The sequence below is a fragment of the Lagenorhynchus albirostris genome, chromosome 1, assembly GCF_949774975.1.
Source record: "Lagenorhynchus albirostris chromosome 1, mLagAlb1.1, whole genome shotgun sequence".
Taxonomy (NCBI): domain Eukaryota; kingdom Metazoa; phylum Chordata; class Mammalia; order Artiodactyla; family Delphinidae; genus Lagenorhynchus; species Lagenorhynchus albirostris.
In genome coordinates this window covers 114539682-114561466 of record NC_083095.1, presented here as the reverse complement: position 1 = coordinate 114561466, position 21785 = coordinate 114539682, and the positions used below count along the sequence as shown (strand labels likewise).

At 38.7% G+C, this 21785-nt stretch overlaps 1 protein-coding gene across 6 annotated transcripts in view; it reads left to right on the top strand.

Moving 5' to 3' along the window:
• NEDD4 (NEDD4 E3 ubiquitin protein ligase) overlaps positions 1–17556 on the top strand; it is a 156585-nt gene extending 139029 nt beyond the window's left edge. For all 6 annotated transcript variants that reach the window (XM_060150461.1, XM_060150453.1, XM_060150443.1 and 3 more), the window contains 8 exons: positions 4616–4711; positions 5073–5146; positions 5429–5489; positions 7646–7705; positions 7791–7898; positions 8554–8650; positions 16443–16515; positions 17197–17556. In XM_060150461.1, the coding sequence (XP_060006444.1) occupies positions 4616–4711; positions 5073–5146; positions 5429–5489; positions 7646–7705; positions 7791–7898; positions 8554–8650; positions 16443–16515; positions 17197–17299 (672 nt within the window). In that variant the 3' untranslated portion in view covers positions 17300–17556. The remainder of the gene's footprint in view (positions 1–4615; positions 4712–5072; positions 5147–5428; positions 5490–7645; positions 7706–7790; positions 7899–8553; positions 8651–16442; positions 16516–17196) is intronic.
• The last annotated feature ends 4229 nt before the right edge of the window (positions 17557–21785 follow it).

Sequence of the window (21785 nt, the reverse complement as noted above, 5' to 3'; positions counted from 1 at the left end):
TATCAAGCATCTTTTCTGACCACAACGTTATCAGATTACAAATCAATTACAGGGGAAAAAAATGTAAAAAACACAAACACATGGAGCCTAAGCAGTGCATTACTAAATAACCAAGAGGTCACTGAAGAAATCAAAGAGGAGATCAAAAAATACCTAGAGACAAATGACAACGAAAACATGACGATCCAAAACCTATGGGATGCAGCAAAAGCAGTTCTAAGAGGGAAGTTTATAGCTATACAAGCCTACCTCAAGAAACAACAAACATCTCAAATAAACAATCTAACCTTACACCTAAAGGAACTAGAGAAAGAAGAACAAACAAACCCCAAAATTTGCAGAAGGAAACAAATCATAAAGAGCAGAGCAGAAATAAATGAAATAGAAACAAAGAAAACAATAGCAAAGATCAATAAAACTAAAAGCTGCTTCTTTGAGAAGATAAACAAAATACATAAACCGTTACCCAGACTCATCAAGAAAAAGAGGGAGAGGACTCAAATCAATAAAATAACAAATGAAAAAGGAGAAGTTAGAACAGACACTGCAGAAATACAAAGCATCCTAAGAGACTACTACAAACAACTCTACGCCAATAAAATGGACAACCTGGAAGAAATGGAAAAATTCTTAGAAAGGTATAACCTTCCAAGACTGAACCAGGAAGAAATAGAAAATATGAACAGACCAATCACAAGTAATAAAATTGAAACTGTGATTTAAAATCTTCCAACAAAAAAAGTTCAGGCCCAGACGGCTTCACAAGTGAATTCTATCAAACATTTAGAGAAGAGCTAACACCCATCCTTCTCAAACTCTTACAAAAAATTGCAGAGGAAGGAACACTCCCAAACCCATTCTATGAGGCCACCATCACCCTGATACCAAAACCAAAGATACTCAAAAAAAGAAAATTACAGACCAGTATCACTGATGAATATAGATGCAAAATTCCTCAACAAAATACTAGCAAACAGAATCCAACAACACATTAAAAGGATCATACACCATGATCAAGTGGGATTTATCCCAGGGATGCAAGGATTCTTCAGTATACGCAAATCAATCAATGTGATACACCATTTTAACAAATTGAAGGATAAAAACCATATGATCATCTCAATAGATACAGAAAAAGCTTTTGACAAAATTCAACACTGATTTATGATAAAAACTCTCCACAAAGTGGGCATAGAGGGAACCTACCTCAACATAATAAAGGCCATATATGACAAACCTACAGCAAACATCATTCTAAATGGTGAAAAACTGAAAGCATTTCCTCTAAGATCAGAAACAAGACAAGGATGTCCACTCTTACTCTTGCCTCTATTATTCGACATAGTTTTGGAAGTCCTAGCCATGGCCAATCAGAGGAGAAAAAGAAATAAAAGGAATACAAATTGAAAAAGAAGAAGTGAAACTGTCGTTTGCAGATGACATGATACTATACATAGGGAATCCTAAAGAGGCCACCAGAAAACTACTAGAGGTAATCAATGAATTTGGTAAAATTGCAAGATACAAGATTAATGCACAGAAATCGCTTGCATTCCTATACACTAATGATGAAAAATCTGAAAGAGAAATCAAGGAAACACTCCCATTTACCAGTGCAACAAAAAGAATAAAATACCTAGGAATAAACCTACCTAAGGGGACAAAGACCTGTATGCAGAAAACTATAAGACACTGTTGAAAGAAATTAAGGATGATACAAACAGATGGAGAGATATACCATGTTTTTGGATTGGAAGAATTAATATTGTGAAAATGACTATACTACCCAAAGCAATCTACAGATTCAATGCAATCCCTATCAAATTACCAGTGGCATTTTTCACAGAACTAGAACAAAAAATCTTAAAATTTGTCTGGAGATACAAAAGACCCCGAATAGCCAAAGCAGTGTTGAAGGAAAGAAACGGAGCTGGAGGAATCAGACTCCCGGACTTCAGACTATACTACAGAGCTGCAGTAATCAAGACAGCATGGTACTGGCACAAAAACAGAAATGTAGATCAATGGAACAGGATAGAAAGCCCAGAGATAAACCCAAGCAACTATGGTCAACCTATCTATGACAAAGGAGGAAAAGATATATAATGGAGAAAAGACAGTCTCTTCAATAAGTGGTGCTGGGAAAACTGGGCAACTACATGTAAAAGAATGAAATTAGAACACTCCCTAACACCATACACAAAAACAAACTCAAAATGGATTCGAGACCTAAACGTAAGACTGGACACTATTAAACTCTTAGAGGAAAACATATAAGAACGCTCTTTGACATAAATCACAGCAAGATCTTTTGTGATCCACCTCCTAGAGTAATGTAAATAAAAACAAAAATAAACAAATGGGACCTAATGAAACTTAAAAGCTTTTGCAAAGCAAAGGAAACTGCAAACAAGATGAAAAGACAACCCTCAGTATGGGAGAAAATATTTGCAAATGAATCAACAGACAAAGGATTAATCTCCAAAATATATAAACAGCTCATGCAGCTCAATATTAAAAAAAAAACAATCCAGTGAAAAATGGGCAGAAGACCTAAATAGACATTTCTCCATAGAAGACATATAGATGGCCAAGAAGCACATGAAAAGCTGCTCAACCTCTCTAATTATTAGAGAAATGCAAATCAAAACTACAATGAGGTATCATCCCACACCAGTTAGAATGGGCATCATCAGAAAATATACAAACAACAAATGCTGGAGAGGGTGTGGAGAAAAGGGAACCCTCTTGCACTGTTGGTGGGAATGTAAATTGATACAGCCACTATGTAGAACAGTATGGAGGGTCCTTAAAAAACTAAAAATAGAATTACCATATCACCCAGCAATCCCACTGCTGGGCATATACCCAGAGAAAACCATAATTCAAAAAGACACATGCACCCCAATGTTCATTGCAGTACAATTTACAATAGCCAGGACATGGAAGCAACCTAAATGCCCATCTACAGATGAATGGATAAAGAAGATGTGGTACATATATACAATGGAATATTACTCATCCATAAAAAGGAACGAAATTGGGTCATGTGTAGAGACATGGATGAATCTAGAGACTGTCATACAGAGTGAAGTAAGTCAGAAAGAGAAAAACAAATATCATATGTTAACGCATATATGTGGAACCTAGAAAAATGGCACAGATGAACCGGTTTGCAGGGCAGAAATTGAGACACAGATGTAGAGAACAAACGTATGGACACCAAGGGGCGAAAGTGGCGGGGCGGGGGGTGGGGTGGGGCGGCGTGGTGGGATGAATTGGGAGATTGGGATTGACATGTATACACTGATGTGTATAAAATGGATAACTAATAAGAACCTGCTATATAAAAAAATAAATAAAATTAAATTTAAAAAAATGTATTATACTTATATTCCCTAGTGGATTAAAAAAAATGCTCACCAAAGAAGGCTTATGCAAGGAATCAAGAAGTTGATGACTTATTTTGACCACCTGAAGTGGCAACCTGGGTCCATAAAAAAAAAAAGACACATGCACCCCAGTGTTCATTGCAGCACTATTTACAATAGCCAGGTCATGGAAGCAACCTAAATGCCCATCTACAGATGAATGGATAAAGAAGATGTGGTACACATATACAATGGAATATTACTCAGCTATAAAAAGGAACGAAATTGGGTAATTTGTCGAGATGTGGATGGATCTCGAGACTGTCATACAGAGTGAAGTAAGGCAGAAAGAGAAAAACAAATATTGTATATTAACGCATACATATGGAACCTAGAAAAAGTGGTACAGATGAACCATTTTTTGCAGGGCAGAAATTGAGACACAGGTGTAGAGAACAAACATATGGACACCAAGGGGGCAAAGTGAGGGGTGGGTGGTGGTGTGATGAATTGGGAGATTGGGATTGACATATATACACTAATAGGTATAAAATGGATAACTAGTAAGAACCTGCTGTATAAAAAAATAAATAAAATATAAAAATTAATAAAAGAAACAGAAACCCAAGGATTAAATCCTTGACCATAACTTCGTAACCTACGCTGAATAGCATCACACAGTGTGTGAACACATGGATTCCGAGACCTCGTCTGTGTTACCAAGTCCCATTTTTGTGACACATTATTTGTGTGAACAGTATAATTCTTCATAAATCATAAAATTGCACAGTTACTGGCGTTGGTTCACTGAAGTTTTGTATTTAATTTGAAATTTTTCTTCAACTTGGGCCAGGTATAAATAACGGCCTCCTCAGAGCTGCTTAAACACTTCAAACACAGTCTCACAGGCCACGTGAAACAGGTGTTGAGTGCTCCTGAGTATGCACGGCTGTTAGGATTCATGTCAAAAATGACCCTTCAACTGGATAATAAAATCTGTACCTCCACTACTTCCAAACAGAGTTAGACTTCGAAACTTTTAAGCAGGCACCAAGCTGTTGATATGTGCACTTATACTTACTGGTCATTCATCTCTTTGTAATACTTGTGTGTGTGTGTAAAAGATGTCCAACTGACCTTTTCATCTTTTGTCTAATTATTCAGACCCTCAGCATACTTTCTCTGCAGGTTCAGGTATCTTCTTTCTATACACAAATTTTAAATATGCCATCTTTCCCATTTAGGATAGTGAGTATTACAATTCACTAAGATGGATTCTTGAAAACGATCCAACAGAACTGGACCTCAGGTTTGTCATAGATGAAGAACTTTTTGGACAGGTTTGTAAATTTTGATTAATTAAAATGGTACATAAATTGTGGAACTTTAGAACTTAAGTTTAATAACTTAAGTGAAATGTCATAACTTAAGTTTAGATGTTAAATAATGCATGTACTCAACATATTTCTGCACTCTATTTTTAAATTTATTTTCCAGTAACGAAAGCTGTCTCTCAGAAAGAATTTCTGCTTCTTTAACATTTGACTCATTCCATATTTATTTTAGTAAAACTAATATTTCAAGTTTTCTTAGCTTTTGAATGGATTTAATTTAAAACACCAGGTTTCTGGTATAACTATCATATTTACACTTAATTTTTTTCACTAAAATAACATATCAAGGTATCATGCTTAATTTTAGACCCATCAACATGAGTTGAAAATCGGCGGGTCAGAAATAGTCGTCACCAATAAGAACAAAAAGGAATATATTTAGTAAGTATTTTGTTGTAAGTATTTTACTCTATTTAGTAAATTATTGGAAATAATTTTATACTTCTTTCTGGGAAGACTCTTTGTACCTTCTTTCTCTTACCCCAGAGTCAGAGCCTCAATGTTCTTTTTCTCTTTTTGTAACCATGTCATATTACTCACTCATGTTCATGTTTTTGCCTTGGGCTTAGCTAGTCTTTATTTTTTGTTTCTAACCAGAATACATGTACCTTAACAGTTTTTCTTGTTTCCTGTGAAAACGATGAAATGTTTTGTTTGTTTTAGTCTTGTAATACAATGGCGATTTGTAAACCGAATCCAGAAGCAAATGGCTGCTTTTAAAGAGGTACTCATTTTGTTTCCGCTTCTATAACTTCAAAGTACAGTCCATAAGTTTTAAATATTGGGCCTTATCATGTCAGAGAAAAAGTAGTATATGACTTTTTAAAACCATTTTAAATTCATTTTCATACTGACAAAATATTAAATGAATAGATGTTGAGTTAAAATGCAATCATTCAAGAAATCCATGCAATAAACAGTCCTCCTTAACATGGATCCCCCTCAGCTTTCCCAGTCCCACTCCCCTCACCTTAAGTAACCTTGGGTGAACAAAGGAACAAGAGTGCTAGAGGGATGGTGGAATATACTATTTGTTTCTTTTCCTAAATGGGGTCACATCATACATGTTGGTTTGTGACTCACTTTCTTCGTTTATCAAATACTTATTGGCGGTCTTTACCTGTCAAGATATATAGCGACCTTTCTTTGTGGCTGCCTTTTATTCATACTCTAAATTCATAAGTGATTTAAACTTGCCAATTGATAGACATTTAGGTTGTTGTCAGGGCATTCATTTCCTAAGCTAACTAAAAGTCTTCTGTTAAATATTTATCACATACTTTTTCATTTATTCAACATTGAGCACTGACTGTGTCTGGTGCTATGCGAGAGGCAAAGAGACATAGGTCCTGCTGTCAAGGAGCAGAGACTCTAAAGGGGGAAATGGACAGAGGGAAGCCTGCAGTACTAGGTGAGCAGAGAAGAGAGGTAGAAACCAGAGCAGAGAGAGGTGGAGGCAGGGGAGGGGAGGGCTCGAGGGATCGGCCAGCCACAAAGGAAGGAGAAATGCAATTCTAAGCAGAGGGAGCGGCACCTGTGAAGTGTGGCAGTAAGACAGACTGGGCACACGTTAGAGAGAATACAAGCCATTGCTGTACTGGATAAGAGGATGCAAGAGGTGAAATTAAGCCTGGAGAGATGGGAAGAACCAGATGATGGGGGCCCTGTTTGTTCAGAGTTTTCTCTGAAGTCCAGTGAGGGAAGAAGGTGGCATTAAAGGCTATTAACAATAGAACACCAGGATTCAATGTACTGATACATTTTGGTCAGATCATTCTGGAAGTGGTATGTAATGAGCTAGAGAGGGCAAGACGAGCCGCAGAGGCTAGTTGGAAAGTGCTGCAGTAATCCCGGGGAGAAATGGTAAGGACAGTGGGAAGAAAGCTTTGTGGGCACGTGAGTGGCTCTCAGGAAGGGAGATCTATAGCTTAGGGTGATTTAAAGGATAGAGATCTGGGGATCCTCTGCATGTGTGTAGTGGAGGTGTGGACTAGACAAGATGGAAAATTCAAAAGAACAGTAAGAACGGTGAGAGTGGATGGCCACACGTGGGGATGTGGGAACACCAACATTTAAGGAATGGACAGGAGAAACAAAGACATCAAAGGAAATCAGCAAAGGCAGACAGACATAGGAGGAAAACCATCAACAACAGCAGAGTTTCAAGAACAAAGGTGTTGTCAACAATAGCGTAGTGCAGAGAAGTCAAATAAGATAGGGAACTAAAAAGCATGTAGTAGATGTAGCTGCAGAGCTGTCTTTGAGTTTCTCCAGGACACCTTCAGGGAAGCATTGATGAAGAGGTCAGATTGCAGTGGTTGAGGGATAGATGGGGGTGAGCGAGGGGATTTGGAAATGCGTAGTAACACTGTCCAGAGTGTGGAGAGCAGAAAGAGGGGCTTGCTTTCTTGTTTTGTTTTTAAGGTAGATAAGGCTTGAACAAATTTAGATGCATCAAGAGTGAGCTAATAAAGGTTTAGTGATGACATCCTTGAGGAAGCAGATGAAGCACAGAGAGGAAGTGGTCCCTCTCTCCACAGCAGTGGGGAGGAGGCCCTCGTGGATGTTGGTGCTGGTTGGTATGTGGGGATGCAGAAGGTTGAGGGAATTCCATCCTGCAGAATTGCCTCTATTTTCTCTCTCAAGTAGAAATTATCTGCTGTAAAGAAGGGGTGACATGGAGGAGGAGGAGGCTTAAAAATTGTGGGGAAGTTTTAAAATAGCCACTTTGAGGAATCAGTGAGAGAACAGACATGTATACTTTCTTGCCAACACTGAAATGTCAGTTAAGAGCCCATGAATGTATAGTGGAAGAAGACGAAGTATGGGATTGTCCCTTGACCCCACTGACCCGGATTTTAAATATATTCTTTCTCCTAGGGATTTTTTGAACTGATACCACAGGATCTCATCAAAATTTTTGATGAAAACGAACTAGAGGTAAGAAATACTGTTCATATCTTAAAACAGGACTTTTGTTCCCATTATTTTTCATGTCTACAGTTTGACATTTCTTATTACGTAGCTTCTGATGTGTGGCTTGGGAGATGTCGATGTGAATGACTGGAGAGAACACACAAAGTACAAAAATGGCTACAGTGTAAATCATCAAGTCATCCAGTGGTTTTGGAAGGTAATGGAAAGCTTCTATTTTCATAAATTTCTTTTCAGTAGATTCAGTCATATTTAACTATACTAGTGGATCACATAGGGATACGACAAAAAATATATATAGCCCTGCCAAAATTATCTTTAATGTTGTACTGTATACGTTTACCTTCTGGAATATGGTTCCAACCTCCATACATATTTTTAGACACGTAAAATGTGCAGCATGTAGTAAGCGGCAGTGACAGCTGAGATAAGCACTTGATTCCTTACTAAAGTTGGGACTCTTCAAGGGAACTTGTACTAACCTGCAGTGTATTCTCTGGGACTCCTGCATGGCTCCTTGGAATGTGATTTTCCATCTTATACAGAAATGTGTATGCTACTCAATAATACCAGTAAATAACAATTTTTTAAAAGCCGTGAGTCACATCTGAGAGGAAATGTTGTCACTTTATTAGGCTATAATCCCATTCTAAAGAGTTACCATGTAGCCTTGGAAATGAAGTTTCAAGAACTTCATGAACCACCCATAAGCACAACTTGAACTAAAAGAAACATGCAAATTTCATAAGTGATCATTAATGCTCTAACTAAATTCTGATAGCATATTTTTCAGGATAGTTTTGTTACCGTTTTTTCCCAGTGATGTTCCTAAGTGCTGCTTTTATCTTTTGCAGGCTGTTTTAATGATGGACTCAGAAAAAAGAATACGATTACTTCAGTTTGTCACTGGCACATCCCGTGTGCCTATGAATGGATTTGCTGAACTGTATGGTAAGGATTTCCGTCGATCATTAAAAGACGGAGCTTATGGCAGTTGTCTTTTTCATGGCTGACTAGTCTTCAGGCTTCTATCATTTATACAAATATTTAGCTTAATTTTAAAAATTAAGATTTTAAAATGATTATAAGTCGATACACTGAAGTAGGTCAAAATATATGTACACCTTCTAATCAGATAGCAAAGGAGAAAACTGCAAACATGAAATGACTCAAGTTACTTCCCGTTCTTGAATTTTAAATTTGATTCCCACCCTGCATTCCATTGCAGAAAAAGCATTGCCTGTAGTGTGATGGTTTAGGGCAGGCAGCGTGTAAAGTTCCACAGGGTGTTAATAAGCGTACAACAAAACACAGAGAGTATCGTAGTAGAGTACATTTGGGGGAAAGAACGGACTAAATGAAGTTAAATATTCTGTTTATTGGAATGACATTTACTTGCTTTTAAAGATACCAAGAAGAACAAATCTTTCAGAAAGTAGAGCCAAGATTGGAGCCCTACTGTCCCCTCCTTGGTCAACCTGGTTTCCTTGTTAAGCTTCATTTATATCTGTTTGCAGAACCTGTCAAGCAGCTGCCACTTCTCCACCGTAACCACTCCCAGTAGGAAGGCTGAGACAAGAGCTTTGCTGCTCACCAATGTGCTCATTGGAAAGACAAATCCAGTTAAGCAGGGCAAACACCCCTTCCATCTCTAGATCCAGTGCCCTCTTTTATGCAGCCCAGGCCTACAGCCGTCCACTGATATAATGAATTTTTTGGAATTTGGGGGAGATATCCCACACACAGGTCCAGAGTTATTAGTGTTAGACTATAAATTCAAATTCTTAAGGGTTTAAAAAGAAGTAGAAGTTGCTTCAGAATGTTAATATTGCAGTGCAGTATTATCTAGCCAATAAAAAGTATGTTACATTTTTTTTAACATCTTTATTGGAGTATAATTCCTTTACAATGGTGTGTTAATTTCTGCTGTATCACAAAGTGAATCAGCTATACGTATACATATATCCCCATATCCCCTCCCTTTTGTGTCTCCCTCCCACCCTCCCTATCCGACCCCTCTAGGTGGTCACAAAGCACTGAGCTGATCTCCCTGTGCTGTGCGGCTGCTTCCCACTAGCTATCTATTTTACATTTGGTAGTGTATATATGTCCATGACACTCTCTCACTTCGTCCCAGCTTCCCCTTCCCCTTCCCTGTGTCCTCAAGTCCATTCTCTACATCTGCATTTTATTCCTGTCCTGCCCCTAGGTTCTTCAGAACCTTTTTTTTTTTTTTAGATTCCATGTATATGTGTTAGCATACAGTATTTGTTTTCCTCTTTCTGACTTACTTCACTCTGTATGATAGACACTATGTCCATCCACCTCACTACAAATAAATCAATTTCGTTTCTTTTTATAGCTGAGTAATATTCCATTGTATATATGTGCCACATCTTCTTTATCCATTCATCTGTCGATGGACACTTAGGTTGTTTCCGTGTCATGGCTATTGTAAATAGTGCTGCATTGAACATTGTGGTACATGACTCTTTTGTTTGTTTGTTTGTTTTTGCGGTACGCGGGCCCCTCACTGCTGTGGCCCCTCCCATTGCAGAGCACAGGCTCCGGATGTGCAGTCTCAGCGGCCATGGCTCACGGTCCCAGCCGCTCCGCGGCATGTGGGAATCTTCCCGGACCGGGGCACAAACCCGTGTCCCCTGCATCGGCAGGCGGACTCTCAACCACTGCGCCACCAGGGAAGCCCATGACTCTTTTTGAATTATGGTTTTCTCAGGGTAAATGCCCAGTAGTGGGATTGCTGGGTCATATGGTAGTTCTATTTTTAGTTTTTTAAGGAACTTCCATACTGTTCTCCATAGTAGCTGTATCAATTTACATTCCCACCAACAGTGCAAGGGGGTTCCCTTTTTTCCACACCCTCTCCAGCATTTATTGTTTGTAGACTTTTTGATGATGGCCATTCTGACCAGTGTGAGGTGATACCTCATTGTAGTTTTGATTTGCATTTCTCTAATGATTAGTGATGTTGAGCATCCTTTCATGTGTTTGTTGGCAATCTGTATATCTTCTCTGGAGAAATGTCTATTTAGGTCTTCTGCCCATTTTTGGATTGGGTTGTTTGTTTTTTTGATATTGAGCTACATGAGCTGCTTGTATATTTTGGAGATTAATCCTTTGTCAGTTGCTTCGTTTGCAAATATTTTCTCCCATTCTGAGTGTTGTCTTTTCACTTGTTTATGGTTTCCTTTGCTGTGCAAAAGCTTTTAAGTTTCATTAGGTCCCATTTGTTTATTTTTGTTTTTATTTCCCTTTCCCTAGGAGGTGGGTCAAAAAGGATCTTGCTGTGATTTATGTCATAGAGTGTTCTACCTATGTTTTCCTCTAAGAGTTTTATAGTGTCTGGCCTTAAATTTAGGTCTTTAATCCATTTTGAGTTTATTATTGTGTATGATGTTAGGGAGTGTTCTAATTTCATTCTTTTACATGTAGCTGTCCAGTTTTCCCAGCACCACTTATTGAAGAGGCTGTCTTTTCTCCGTTGTATACTCTTGCCTCCTTTATGAAAGATAAGGTGACCATATGTGTGTGGGTTTATCTCTGGACTTTCTATCCTGTTCCATTGATCTATATTTCTGTTTTTGTGTCAGTACCATACGGTCTTGATTACTGTAGCTTTGTAGTATAGTCTGAAGTCAGGGAGCCTAATTCCTCCAGCTCTGTTTTCTTTCTCAGGATTGCTTTGGCTATTCCGGGTCTTTTGTGTTTCAATACAGATTGTGAAATTTTTTTTTCTAGTTCTCTGAAAAATGCCATTGGTAGTTTGATAGAGATTGCACTGAATCAGTACATTGCTTTGGATAGTAGAGTCATTTTCACAATGTTGACTCTTCCCATCCAAGAACATGGAATATCTCACCATCTGTTTTTATCATCTTTAATTTCTTTCATCAGTGTCTTATAGTTTTCTGCATACAGGTCTTTTGTCTCCTTAGGTAGGTTTATTCCTAGGTATTTCATTCTTTTTGTTGCACTGGTAAATGGGAGTGTTTCCTTGATTTCTCTTTCAGATTTTTCATCATTAGTGTATAGGAATGCAAGAGATTTCTGTGCATTAATTTTGTATCCTGCAACTTTACCAAATTCATTGATTAGCTCTAGTAGTTTTCTGGTGGCATCTTTAGGATTCTCTATGTATAGTATCATGTCATCTGCAAATAGTGACAGTTTCACTTCTTCTTTTTCAATTTGTATTCCTTTTATTTCTTTTTCTCCTCTTATTGCCGTGGCTAGGACTTCCAAAACTATGTGGAATAATAGTGGCAAGAGTGGACATCCTTGTCTTGTTCCTGATCTTAGAGGAAATGCTTTCAGTTTTTCACCATTTAGAATGATGTTTGCTGTAGGTTTGTCATATATGGGCTTTATTATGTTGAGGTAGGTTCCCTCTGTGCCCACTTTCTGGAGAGTTTTTATCATAAATCGGTGTTGAATTTTTCGAACGCTTTCTCTGCATCTATTGAGATGATCATATTGTTTTTATCCTTCAGTTTGTTATTATGTATCACACTGATTGATTTGCATATATGGGAAAGTGCTTGCATCCCTGGGATAAACCCCACTTGATCATGGTGTATCAACTTTTAATGTGCTTCTGGATTCTGTTTGCTAGTATTTTGTTGAGGATTTTTGCATCTATATTCATCAGTGATACTGGTCTGTAATTTTCTTTTTTTGAGTATCTTTGTCTGGTTTTGGTGTCAGGGAGACGGTGGGCTCATAGAATGAGTTTGGGAGTGTTCCTTCCTCTGCAATTTTTTGTAAGAGTTTGAGAAGGATGGGTGTTAGCTCTTCTCTAAATGTTTGATAGAATTCACCTGTGAAGCCCTCTGGTCCTGGGCTTTTGTTTGTTGGAAAATTTTTAATCACAGTTTCAATTTCAGTGCTTGTGATTGGCCTGTTTCTATTTCTTCCTGGTTCAGTCTCAAAAGGTTGTGCTTTTCTAAAAATTTGCCAATTTCTTCCAGGTTGTGCATTTTATTGGCATATACTTGCTTGTTGTAATCTCCCATGATCCTTTGTATTTCTGCAGTGTCAGTTGTTACTTCTCCTCTTTCATTTCTAATTCTGTGTCAATTTTGTTTATCTTCTCAAAGAACCAGCTTTTAGTTTTATTGATCTTTGCTATTGTTTCCTTCATTTCTTTTTCATTTATTTCTGATCTGGTCTTTATGATTTCTTTCCTTCTTTTAACTTTGGGGTTTTTTTGGTTCTTCTTTCTCTAACTGCTTTAAGTGTAAGGTTAGGTTGTTTATTTGAGATTTTTCTTGTTTCTTGAGGTAGGATTGTATTGCTCTAAACTTCCCTCTTAGAACTGCTTTTGCTGCATCCCATAGGTTTTGGGTCATGGTGTTTTCACTGTCATTTGTTTATAGATTTTTTTTATTTCTTCAGTGATCTCTTGGTTATTTAGTAGAGTATTGATTAGTCTCCATATATTTGTATTTTTTACCATTTTTTTCATGTAATTGATATCTAGTCCTATAGTGTTGTGGTCGGAAAAGATACTTGATACAATTTCAATTTTCTTAAGTTTACCAAGGCTTGATTTGTGACCCAAGATATGATCTATCCTGAAGAATATTCCATGAGTGCTTGAGAAGAAAGTGTATTCTGTTGTTTTGGGGTGGGATGTCCTATAAATATCAATTAAGTCCATCTTGTTTAATGTGTCATTTGAAGCTTGTGTTTCCTTATTTATTTTCATTTTGGATCATCTGTCCATTGGTGAAAGTGGGGTGTTAAAGTCCCCTACTATTATTGTGTTACTGTCAATTTCCCGTTTTATGGTTGTTAGCATTTGCCCTATGTATTGAGGTGCTCCTATGTTGGGTGCATAAATATTTACAATTGTTATATTATCTTCTTGGATTGATCCCTTGATCATTATGTAGTGTCCTTCTTTGTCTCTTGTAATAGTCTTTATTTTAAAGTCTATTCTGTCTGATATGAGAATTGCTACTTCAGCTTTCTTTTTATTTCCATTTGCACGGAATATCTTTTTTTCCATCCCCTCACTGTCAGTCTGTATGTGTCCATAGGTCTGAAGTGGGTCTTTTGTAGGCAGCATGTATACGGGTCTTGTTTTTGTATCCATTCAGCCAGTCTTTGTCTTTTGGTTGGAGCATTTAATCCATTTACATTTAAGGGAATTATTGATATGTATGTTCCTATTACCATTTTATTAATTGTTTTGGGTTTGTTATTGTAGTCTTTTCCTTCTCTTGTGTTTCTAGGAACTTCCTAGAGAAGTTCCTTTAGCATTTGTTGTAGTGCTGAATTCTCTTAGCTTTTGCTTATCTGTAAAGGTTTTAATTTCTCCATCGAATCTGAATGAGATCCTTGCTGGGTAGAGTAATGTTGGTTGTAGGCTTTTCCCTTTCATCACTTTAAATATGTCCTGCCACACCCTTCTGGCTTGCAGAGTTTCTGCTGAAGGATCAGCTGTTAACCTTATGGGGATTCCCCTGTATATTATTTGTTGCTTTTCCCTTGCTGCTTTTAATATGTTTTCTTTGTGTTTAAGTTTTAATAGTTTGATTAATATGTGTCTTGGCGTGTTTCTCCTTGGATTTATCTTGTATGGGACTCTCTGCACTTCCTGGACTTGACTATTTCCTTTCCCATATTAGCAATGTTTTCAACTATAATCTCTTCAAATACTTTCTCAGTCCCTTTCATTTTCTCTTCTTCTTCTGTGACCCCTGTATTTCAAATGTTGGTGCGTTTAATGTTGTCCCAGAGGTCTCTGAGACTGTCCTCAATTCTTTTCATTCTTTTTTCTTTATTCTGCTCTGCGGTAGTTATTTCCACTATTTTATCTTCCAGGTCATTTATCCTTTCTTCTACCTCAGTTATTCTGCTATTGATTCCTTCTAGAGAATTTTTCATTTCATTTATTGTGTTGTTCATAATTGTTTGTTTGCTCTTTAGTTCTTCTAGGTCCTTGTTAAACGTTTCTTATATTTTCTCTGTTCTATTTCCAAGATTTTGGATCATCTTTACTTTCATTACTCTGAATTCTTTTTTGGGTAGATGCCTATTTCCTCTTCATTTGTTTGGTCTGTTAGGTTTTTACCTTGCTCCTTCATCTGCTGTGTATTTCTCTGTCTTCTCATTTTGCTTAACTTACTGTGTTTGGGGTTCACAGGCTGCAGGTTCATAGTTCCCTGCAGTTGTTTTTGGTGTCTGACATCAGTGGGTATGTTGGTTCAGTGGGTTGTGTAGGCTTCCTGGTGGAGGGGACTGGTGCCTGTGTTCTGATGGTTGAGGCTGGATCTTGTCTTTCTGGTGGGCAGGACCACATCCAGTGGTGTGTTTTGGGGTGTCTGTGAACTTATTATGATTTTAGGCAGCCTCTCTGGTAATGGGTGGGGTTGTGTTCCTGTCTTGCTAGTTGTTTGACATGGGGTGTCCAGCACTGTAGCTTGCTGGTTGTTGAGGGGAGCTGGGTCTTAGCGTTGAGATAGAGATCTCTGGGAGAGCTCTCACCAACTGATATTACGAGGGGCTGGGAGGTCTCTTGTGGACCAATGTCCTGAACTCAGCTCTCCCACCTCAGAGGCTCAGGCCTGACACCTGGCCAGAGCACCAAGGTCCTGGGTCATCCTGGAGAAGATGGACTGAAGCCAGGAGAAAGCTAGATGGTGGGAGACCTGTCAGAAGGCTTGTTTGGTGAGGTCAGGCAAAGGATGGTGACATTCTGTACCCAGGCTTTACTCGCGAAGGGGAAAGGGGTGCCTCGGGAAGCCGAGTGCAAACTTCCACGCAAAAGTATGTTACATTGATATTGGTTGACTTACAGGAAGTTTTCCAGATGGATTGTTTAGGTGAGAGAATCAAGAGGAAAGGAAATATGATTCCATGCTATGGAAAACACAATGACAAAAGTACTGAAATGTTAACTGTATGGATAATTGTGATGGGTGATGTGTGAAAAGCAATGCTTTTTGAGAAAAGAGTAATATGGAAAATTTAGGTATTTTTAGTGCTGCTTCTGACAACTATCCTCACACACACATATTTGGATATGAGTCTAAGACATCAGAGAAGTATGGAAGGTGTCTCATCATGTTGTCAGCATTGATGACCTGGGAGGTTGGAGGAATTTGAGAATTGGAGAAGGAAGAGCTAAGCGAAAACTCCAAGGGAAAAAAAAGTTTCTAAGAATGTCCATAATAAGAGGAAAATGTAGCATGTATAACATGATCCCATGCACATAAAATCCTATATAGATGCACATGCACAAAAAGATTCATGATAGGATGTTTACTCAGATTTAATGGTGGAATTTCAGGTTATTTTTGCATCTTTCATTATATAATCTCACTGCAAAAAAAATAAAGCAATGGAGAAAAAATAATCAGAAAAAGCTGTTTTCAGTGGGACTCAAAAACACACATTTTCTGTGTACCTATGACAGAGGTGGTATATGGAAATGCAGGGCTAGGAAACAGCAAAAGCCCCGTCAGACACACAACCCCCACCCCCTGCCCCAGGGCAGAGGGATGCTGTGGTCCCAGATGCGCGGATAGAAGAGGAGACCTCATTTCATGGCTGGACAGTAAAGTCATCAGGCCCAGGACAACATTATTTCTTCTGAGTTTAAAGCAACTAGATGTTCTCTGTGTGTTTAAGTTCTACATTAGCAAAAGCGAGTTGTGAAATGCCCAGAAATTCCTGTAAGACAAATTGAAACCAAAGCCACTCTTCTTCCTTGTAGGCTCAAACGGACCACAGTCATTTACAGTTGAGCAGTGGGGCACCCCTGAGAAGCTGCCAAGAGCTCATACGTGGTAAGCAGTTTCTCTGACCCTAGAGAACAAGTCCTCAGGGACAGAAGGTCCTCTTACAGTCTGGGTACGGAAGGCCTAGTTCCCTCTGTGCTGTGTTGGTGGCAGATATGGAGGGGGAGGGGGGAGAAGAGAGGAGGAGGGCCGGGAATCAGCCACACCAACCCAGGAATAGCTGTTTCTTTACTGGGCAGGCCTGAAGACCAGGCAGCTGAACACTGGAGAGACCCATCTAAACTTTTGACCCGGGGACATCCCTGGCGGTCCAGTGGTTAAGATTCGGTGCTTCCACTGTAGGGGGCACGGGTTCGATCCCTGGTCAGGGAACTAAGATCCCAGATGCCACACGGTACAGCCGAAAAAAAAGGTAAACTGTTGACCGTATCTTGCTTCCATCACATGAATGATGATCCATCCCAAGAAGGACTAGAACATTCCATTTTGAAGGTTCCAATGACAGGAGCCCAGACGTTTGGAGATCAGGGTGGAGGTGAGAGGTCACCACCAAGAATTCACGGGGAGAGTCCACACCTAGAGCCCAATCCTAAACATTCCTTCTCCCTGAGGAGAAAAGGTCTTTTTGTGTGGTTGAAACATAGCACGCATAGCTGCACCATGAACAGTTTGCCCTGGGAACTCGCTTCGTCAGTGTCTGCAATAACCAGCCCCTCTCTGTTCTTTCAGCTTTAATCGCTTGGACTTGCCACCGTATGAGTCCTTTGAAGAATTATGGGATAAACTTCAGATGGCCATCGAGAACACTCAGGGTTTTGATGGTGTTGATTAGATTACAAGTAACCATCTATGGTGTTTTACTGCCGCTCTTTTATAAGCAAAATCTTGACTTAAAATTTTCCAGGGAACTACTAACCCTTGGCCATTGATGCTTCCCAGATATTGGAGAAAATCATGTCAAAGAATTAGAAGAAATAGTATGACAACTTTTCCATTATTTCATTCACTTATATAAGGTGTTGCTTTTACGCAGTTGTTTTGTTCTATCTTGAGTTCACCCTCTAGTATAAAAGTCCTGTGTGCCTGAAATCGTGAGTGTTGTCCTTGACATTTACCTCTTTTACAGTATTTGCCAGGCAGTTTCTTAAACTACTGAAATTATAACTGTGAAATATTTGTGATAAGTGTCATGTGTGAAAAGTTTGATGCTTTTTGAGAAGGAAACTGAAATTGGGGGAAAAAACTTTAATATTGAGTACACTACAATATAGTCAGTGCTGCCTGCAGCTAGCTATTATTTTGTAGACCTGCCTACTGCACATGACTGCCCAGATTTTTGGAAAAAAACTTAGAAAGTATGTTACCTATATTTTTAGTCAACTGATTCACTTGCAAAAAGCTGTTTACTTCTTCATTTTAAAAAGCATTTGGCTTTTGTTAATATGCGGTTTTACTAAGCAAGGTGGTTCATAAGACGTGAAGCAAATTCAAATTTGCGAAGGGTTAAGGTATTAACGCCTCCCTCTTGCCTGTATATCCTTATGGCTCATTGGTAGAGTCATCACTCTTTACTGTGTTAGTTTAGTTAAAAGAATTCCTTCTTCAAACTAAAGCTTGACAAAGCAGTATTCCTAAATAAGCCTTGAAGAACTAAGTTAAATGTATAATACTTGCCTTTACTAGTCATTCTTTACAGTTGCACAATTATGTAGTAAATATATGTTTACAGGGTTTATTATGTTTACAGATTAAGCTAATCTCTGCAGTTGCATTTTTATATTTTTAGTATTTCACTTTAATCAAAAAACCAAATAATTTGTTAAAAATAACCAAAGAATAGTTATAAGGCATAATTTGTATTAAATTACCACATTTCTTATGCTTTTTTAAAAACCTGTTTACTATGAAAATGTTTTGCTATAAATCCAAAACTCTTTAGGCAAAATGCTACAGATAGACTCCGACTTGAACCAAACTGAAGTACATAAAAATCCTGTGCATGTATTCAGTGAAGGTTTACTGAATGCCTGCGATGTGCATAGCTCTGTCTAGGCCCTGGGGTGAGAGTCGTCAGCTTCAAAGAAATCTAGCTGAGTCCCCATCCTCAAGGAATTTAGAGATGTGTAAAGGAATTTTCAAACAATCAAAAGTCAGTCGGGGTGAGCAGAAGAAGGCAAAAGGGAAAGTGTTCCAGTGCCCCTGCAAAGATAAGTGTGCCAAGACTGTATTTATATATTTTATACCTACATTGGAATGATTATATAGAAAATGCTCTTGCAAAAAGATAAAGCTATTTCTCAATATGGTATCTTCGTGATTTAGGGGTAATTGTAAATATATGTTATTAATCTTCTTAAATACATACATATATATATATATATATGCATACTCTGAGAGTTGTAAAAAGTGCATCTGGCTCTTGGATAAAGTTTGTTGGGGTCTAACACAATGGGTACCATTGAGCACCTGGTAGGGATGTCCCATGTGACAGAAGCAAAACCACTTTCCAAACAGCACATCAGCAGCTCAGCTTAGGGAGAGTAATTCACAGATCTAGGTACCCTGTGTCTTATCTTCACCTTGCTAACTAGCATTCAGGGGAGACCACCAGGTGTGGCCCTAATTTTATCGCTTACCAAATGTTTAAACTGAAGCAGCATACTTCACTTCTCCGGGCTCCTGGTTCTTCACCTGTCAAAGGAAGATAATCATGCACACTCTCATTGTCATGTAAGATTATTGTAAATTCCAGAAAGATGCTCTGTAAAGTATCACACGATCAGAAGGTGCTTTGCGCTGACCATCAGATTTTGTCAAATCAGGTGTGAACACGAACTACACTCCCAAAGAAAAATCTCTTCATTTAAAAATAAAATGACTGCTGACAGACAAGGAAGTAGGAACATCTCTGATATTGAATATATACAGATATACATATGCATGTTTATCTGTACATGGATCTTACCATCAGAATTCATTTTCTCCACATGAGCAAAGTAATATTACTATGGGCCAATGCATTTTGGAATGTTCTCATTATGTAGAACTGAATGTGAAAACTATTTTTGTTAAAACAAGATTTTACCACATGATTGTTTAAATCTCGCTTCTGTGAAATACAGCAGATATCAGAGCTTGAGAAAATATAAAGCTTGCTTTTCGTCCGATTCATTCACGTGGATGATTCTGTGACTCAGCTAACATAGGGTGTTAAAGAGACCAGACACTCCCACCAGCCCCCAGCCACAGACCATCATCTCTCAGGTGTGCACTGATGGTCCAAAAGGAACCTGTATCGAGCCACACAGCCCCTCATCCCAGATAGCAAAGTTTCTCAAATGCATTCTACGGCTGGAAGTAAAATAGGGTCATTTACGTAAAGCAAGGACGTCGGGGTTTTTTTAGAGTTATAAGCACATAATTTTAGCCTATTATTTTCTCTGTAATCAAATTTTAACAGGCATAAAATTGTGCTACAAATGCATTTCATCCTAATTTAAGTGGTTACTTCTTTTCATTTTTTATTTATAATGCTGAAATTATTCCAGAGAATTATCAAGTTAAACAATTCGTTTGGATTATAAGCCACTTGACATTGTTTTTTAAAATCTTCTCATATGGGAAAAAGATATCAAGATTAATGTATCAAAATTTATTGCATACTTTAAAATATAAAACCATTTTTTAAAATCTTGATGCCACAAATAAAGTTCTATTCTAGTAAAAACAGAAACTGTGATTCATTTTCAAATAGAAATGTTTCCAAGCCATTATCCTTAGCCAATAGCTCCTGATCTAGTTCTCTGCAGCAACGCATGGAATTCTCAAGACAACCTTGAATTGATAGCAGGTTACCTAGCATGATTATAAACTCTTAACCACAGAGAATCTCCATTTTACAAACAGGTCCTGTTCCCAAAATCTGGTTGTTAGTAAAATATACAGAAGGCAATATAATAATAAAGTTACAAATGGACTGGATTTCAGACTTGCTGTTGTTCATTCCAGAGACCAGCCATGGAACCTATTTGTAACATTGTTTCTATGAGAAGAGGAATTCCAAGTGTTACTTCGGAAGTAAGTATCTTTTCATCCTTCCTCTGAACTCCTGGAAGTTTCCCAGTTAGAAGGGAATCCAACACCCTCACCCCCAGTCAGCCCTAGGAAGGTGCTGTTCCAGCCCTGTTTCTGCCAAAATCCAGACTAGTTGTAATCTATGGGGTCCAGACGCCTGCCTTCCCCGCTTCCACCCTTCCAGAGCTCACCAGCTCGGGCGGTAGCTAGCCGGCACCGTGCCTCCCCGTACAGGAAGTCCTTGCTTTGCTGTCCATCAGGGCAGGCACACTCCTTTTTATAAAGGATATTATACTAAGTGTTAGAATCGCAGGACCTCACTGTGAATAGTGGGCTTCAGTAGATTTGTGTGTATTTTTCTTGAGCGTTAAAGAATATCGCTAAATTAGCGTCCTGTTTCGGTTCTGCCAGTCTCTTCATCTGCAATCCATCCTATGTGGTCCCTCCATCCCACACCAGTGTTTCCTTTCTCATATACAAATCTGATCAGGTTACTCTGCCAAAAACGCTCTGAAAGCTCCCCAGAGCCAGAAGGAAGAAGCCCCAACCTGTTGGCATGAAATGCAGTCTGTCCCCAGCTTAATGCATGAGTTCCACCTTCTATCGTACCCCACTCAGGCACCCTGCCCTCCACCCAAACCACGCCTCCCTCCAGTCCTTAATCACTGAAAACTTCTCTGCACCTGCTTATGTCCACTTGCAAAATCACTCCTCCTCTTGGAGCAGTGGAAGGGTGCTGTGGCCTGGCAGTTGGTACCTAGTAGCATGAATGGGATCGTATATTGCTATGCTTTGTGTACAAAATTCTCGCCTACAAACTTGGGCAGCTTGAAAACAGGGACTTCTTTGTATACATTTTTAATATGTTCATTCTCCAACACATAAATACAATGTGAGTATTGTTTGTGTATAGACCCAGTGCACATGTATTGAGCACCTACAGCATCCCTGGCCCTGTGCAGTAATACGCAGGAAGCTCTGTGTATAGGGGGATGATGGGAACTGTGAAAATACACATGCAGAGAAGGAGCTTGACTGAGATCCTGCGGAGCACCAGGGTCTGCAGTAAACACGTTACGTGGGATCCATTTAATCTGCATAAAAACTCAGTGAGGCAGGTTTTATAGGCTCAAAAAGGACAAGTAATACACCTGAGGCCACACAGCATATAAACTCAGTGGATTATGAACCACAACAAAAAAAAAGAAAGCTGTAGAATCCAATCAACAAATTACCAAGGTGTA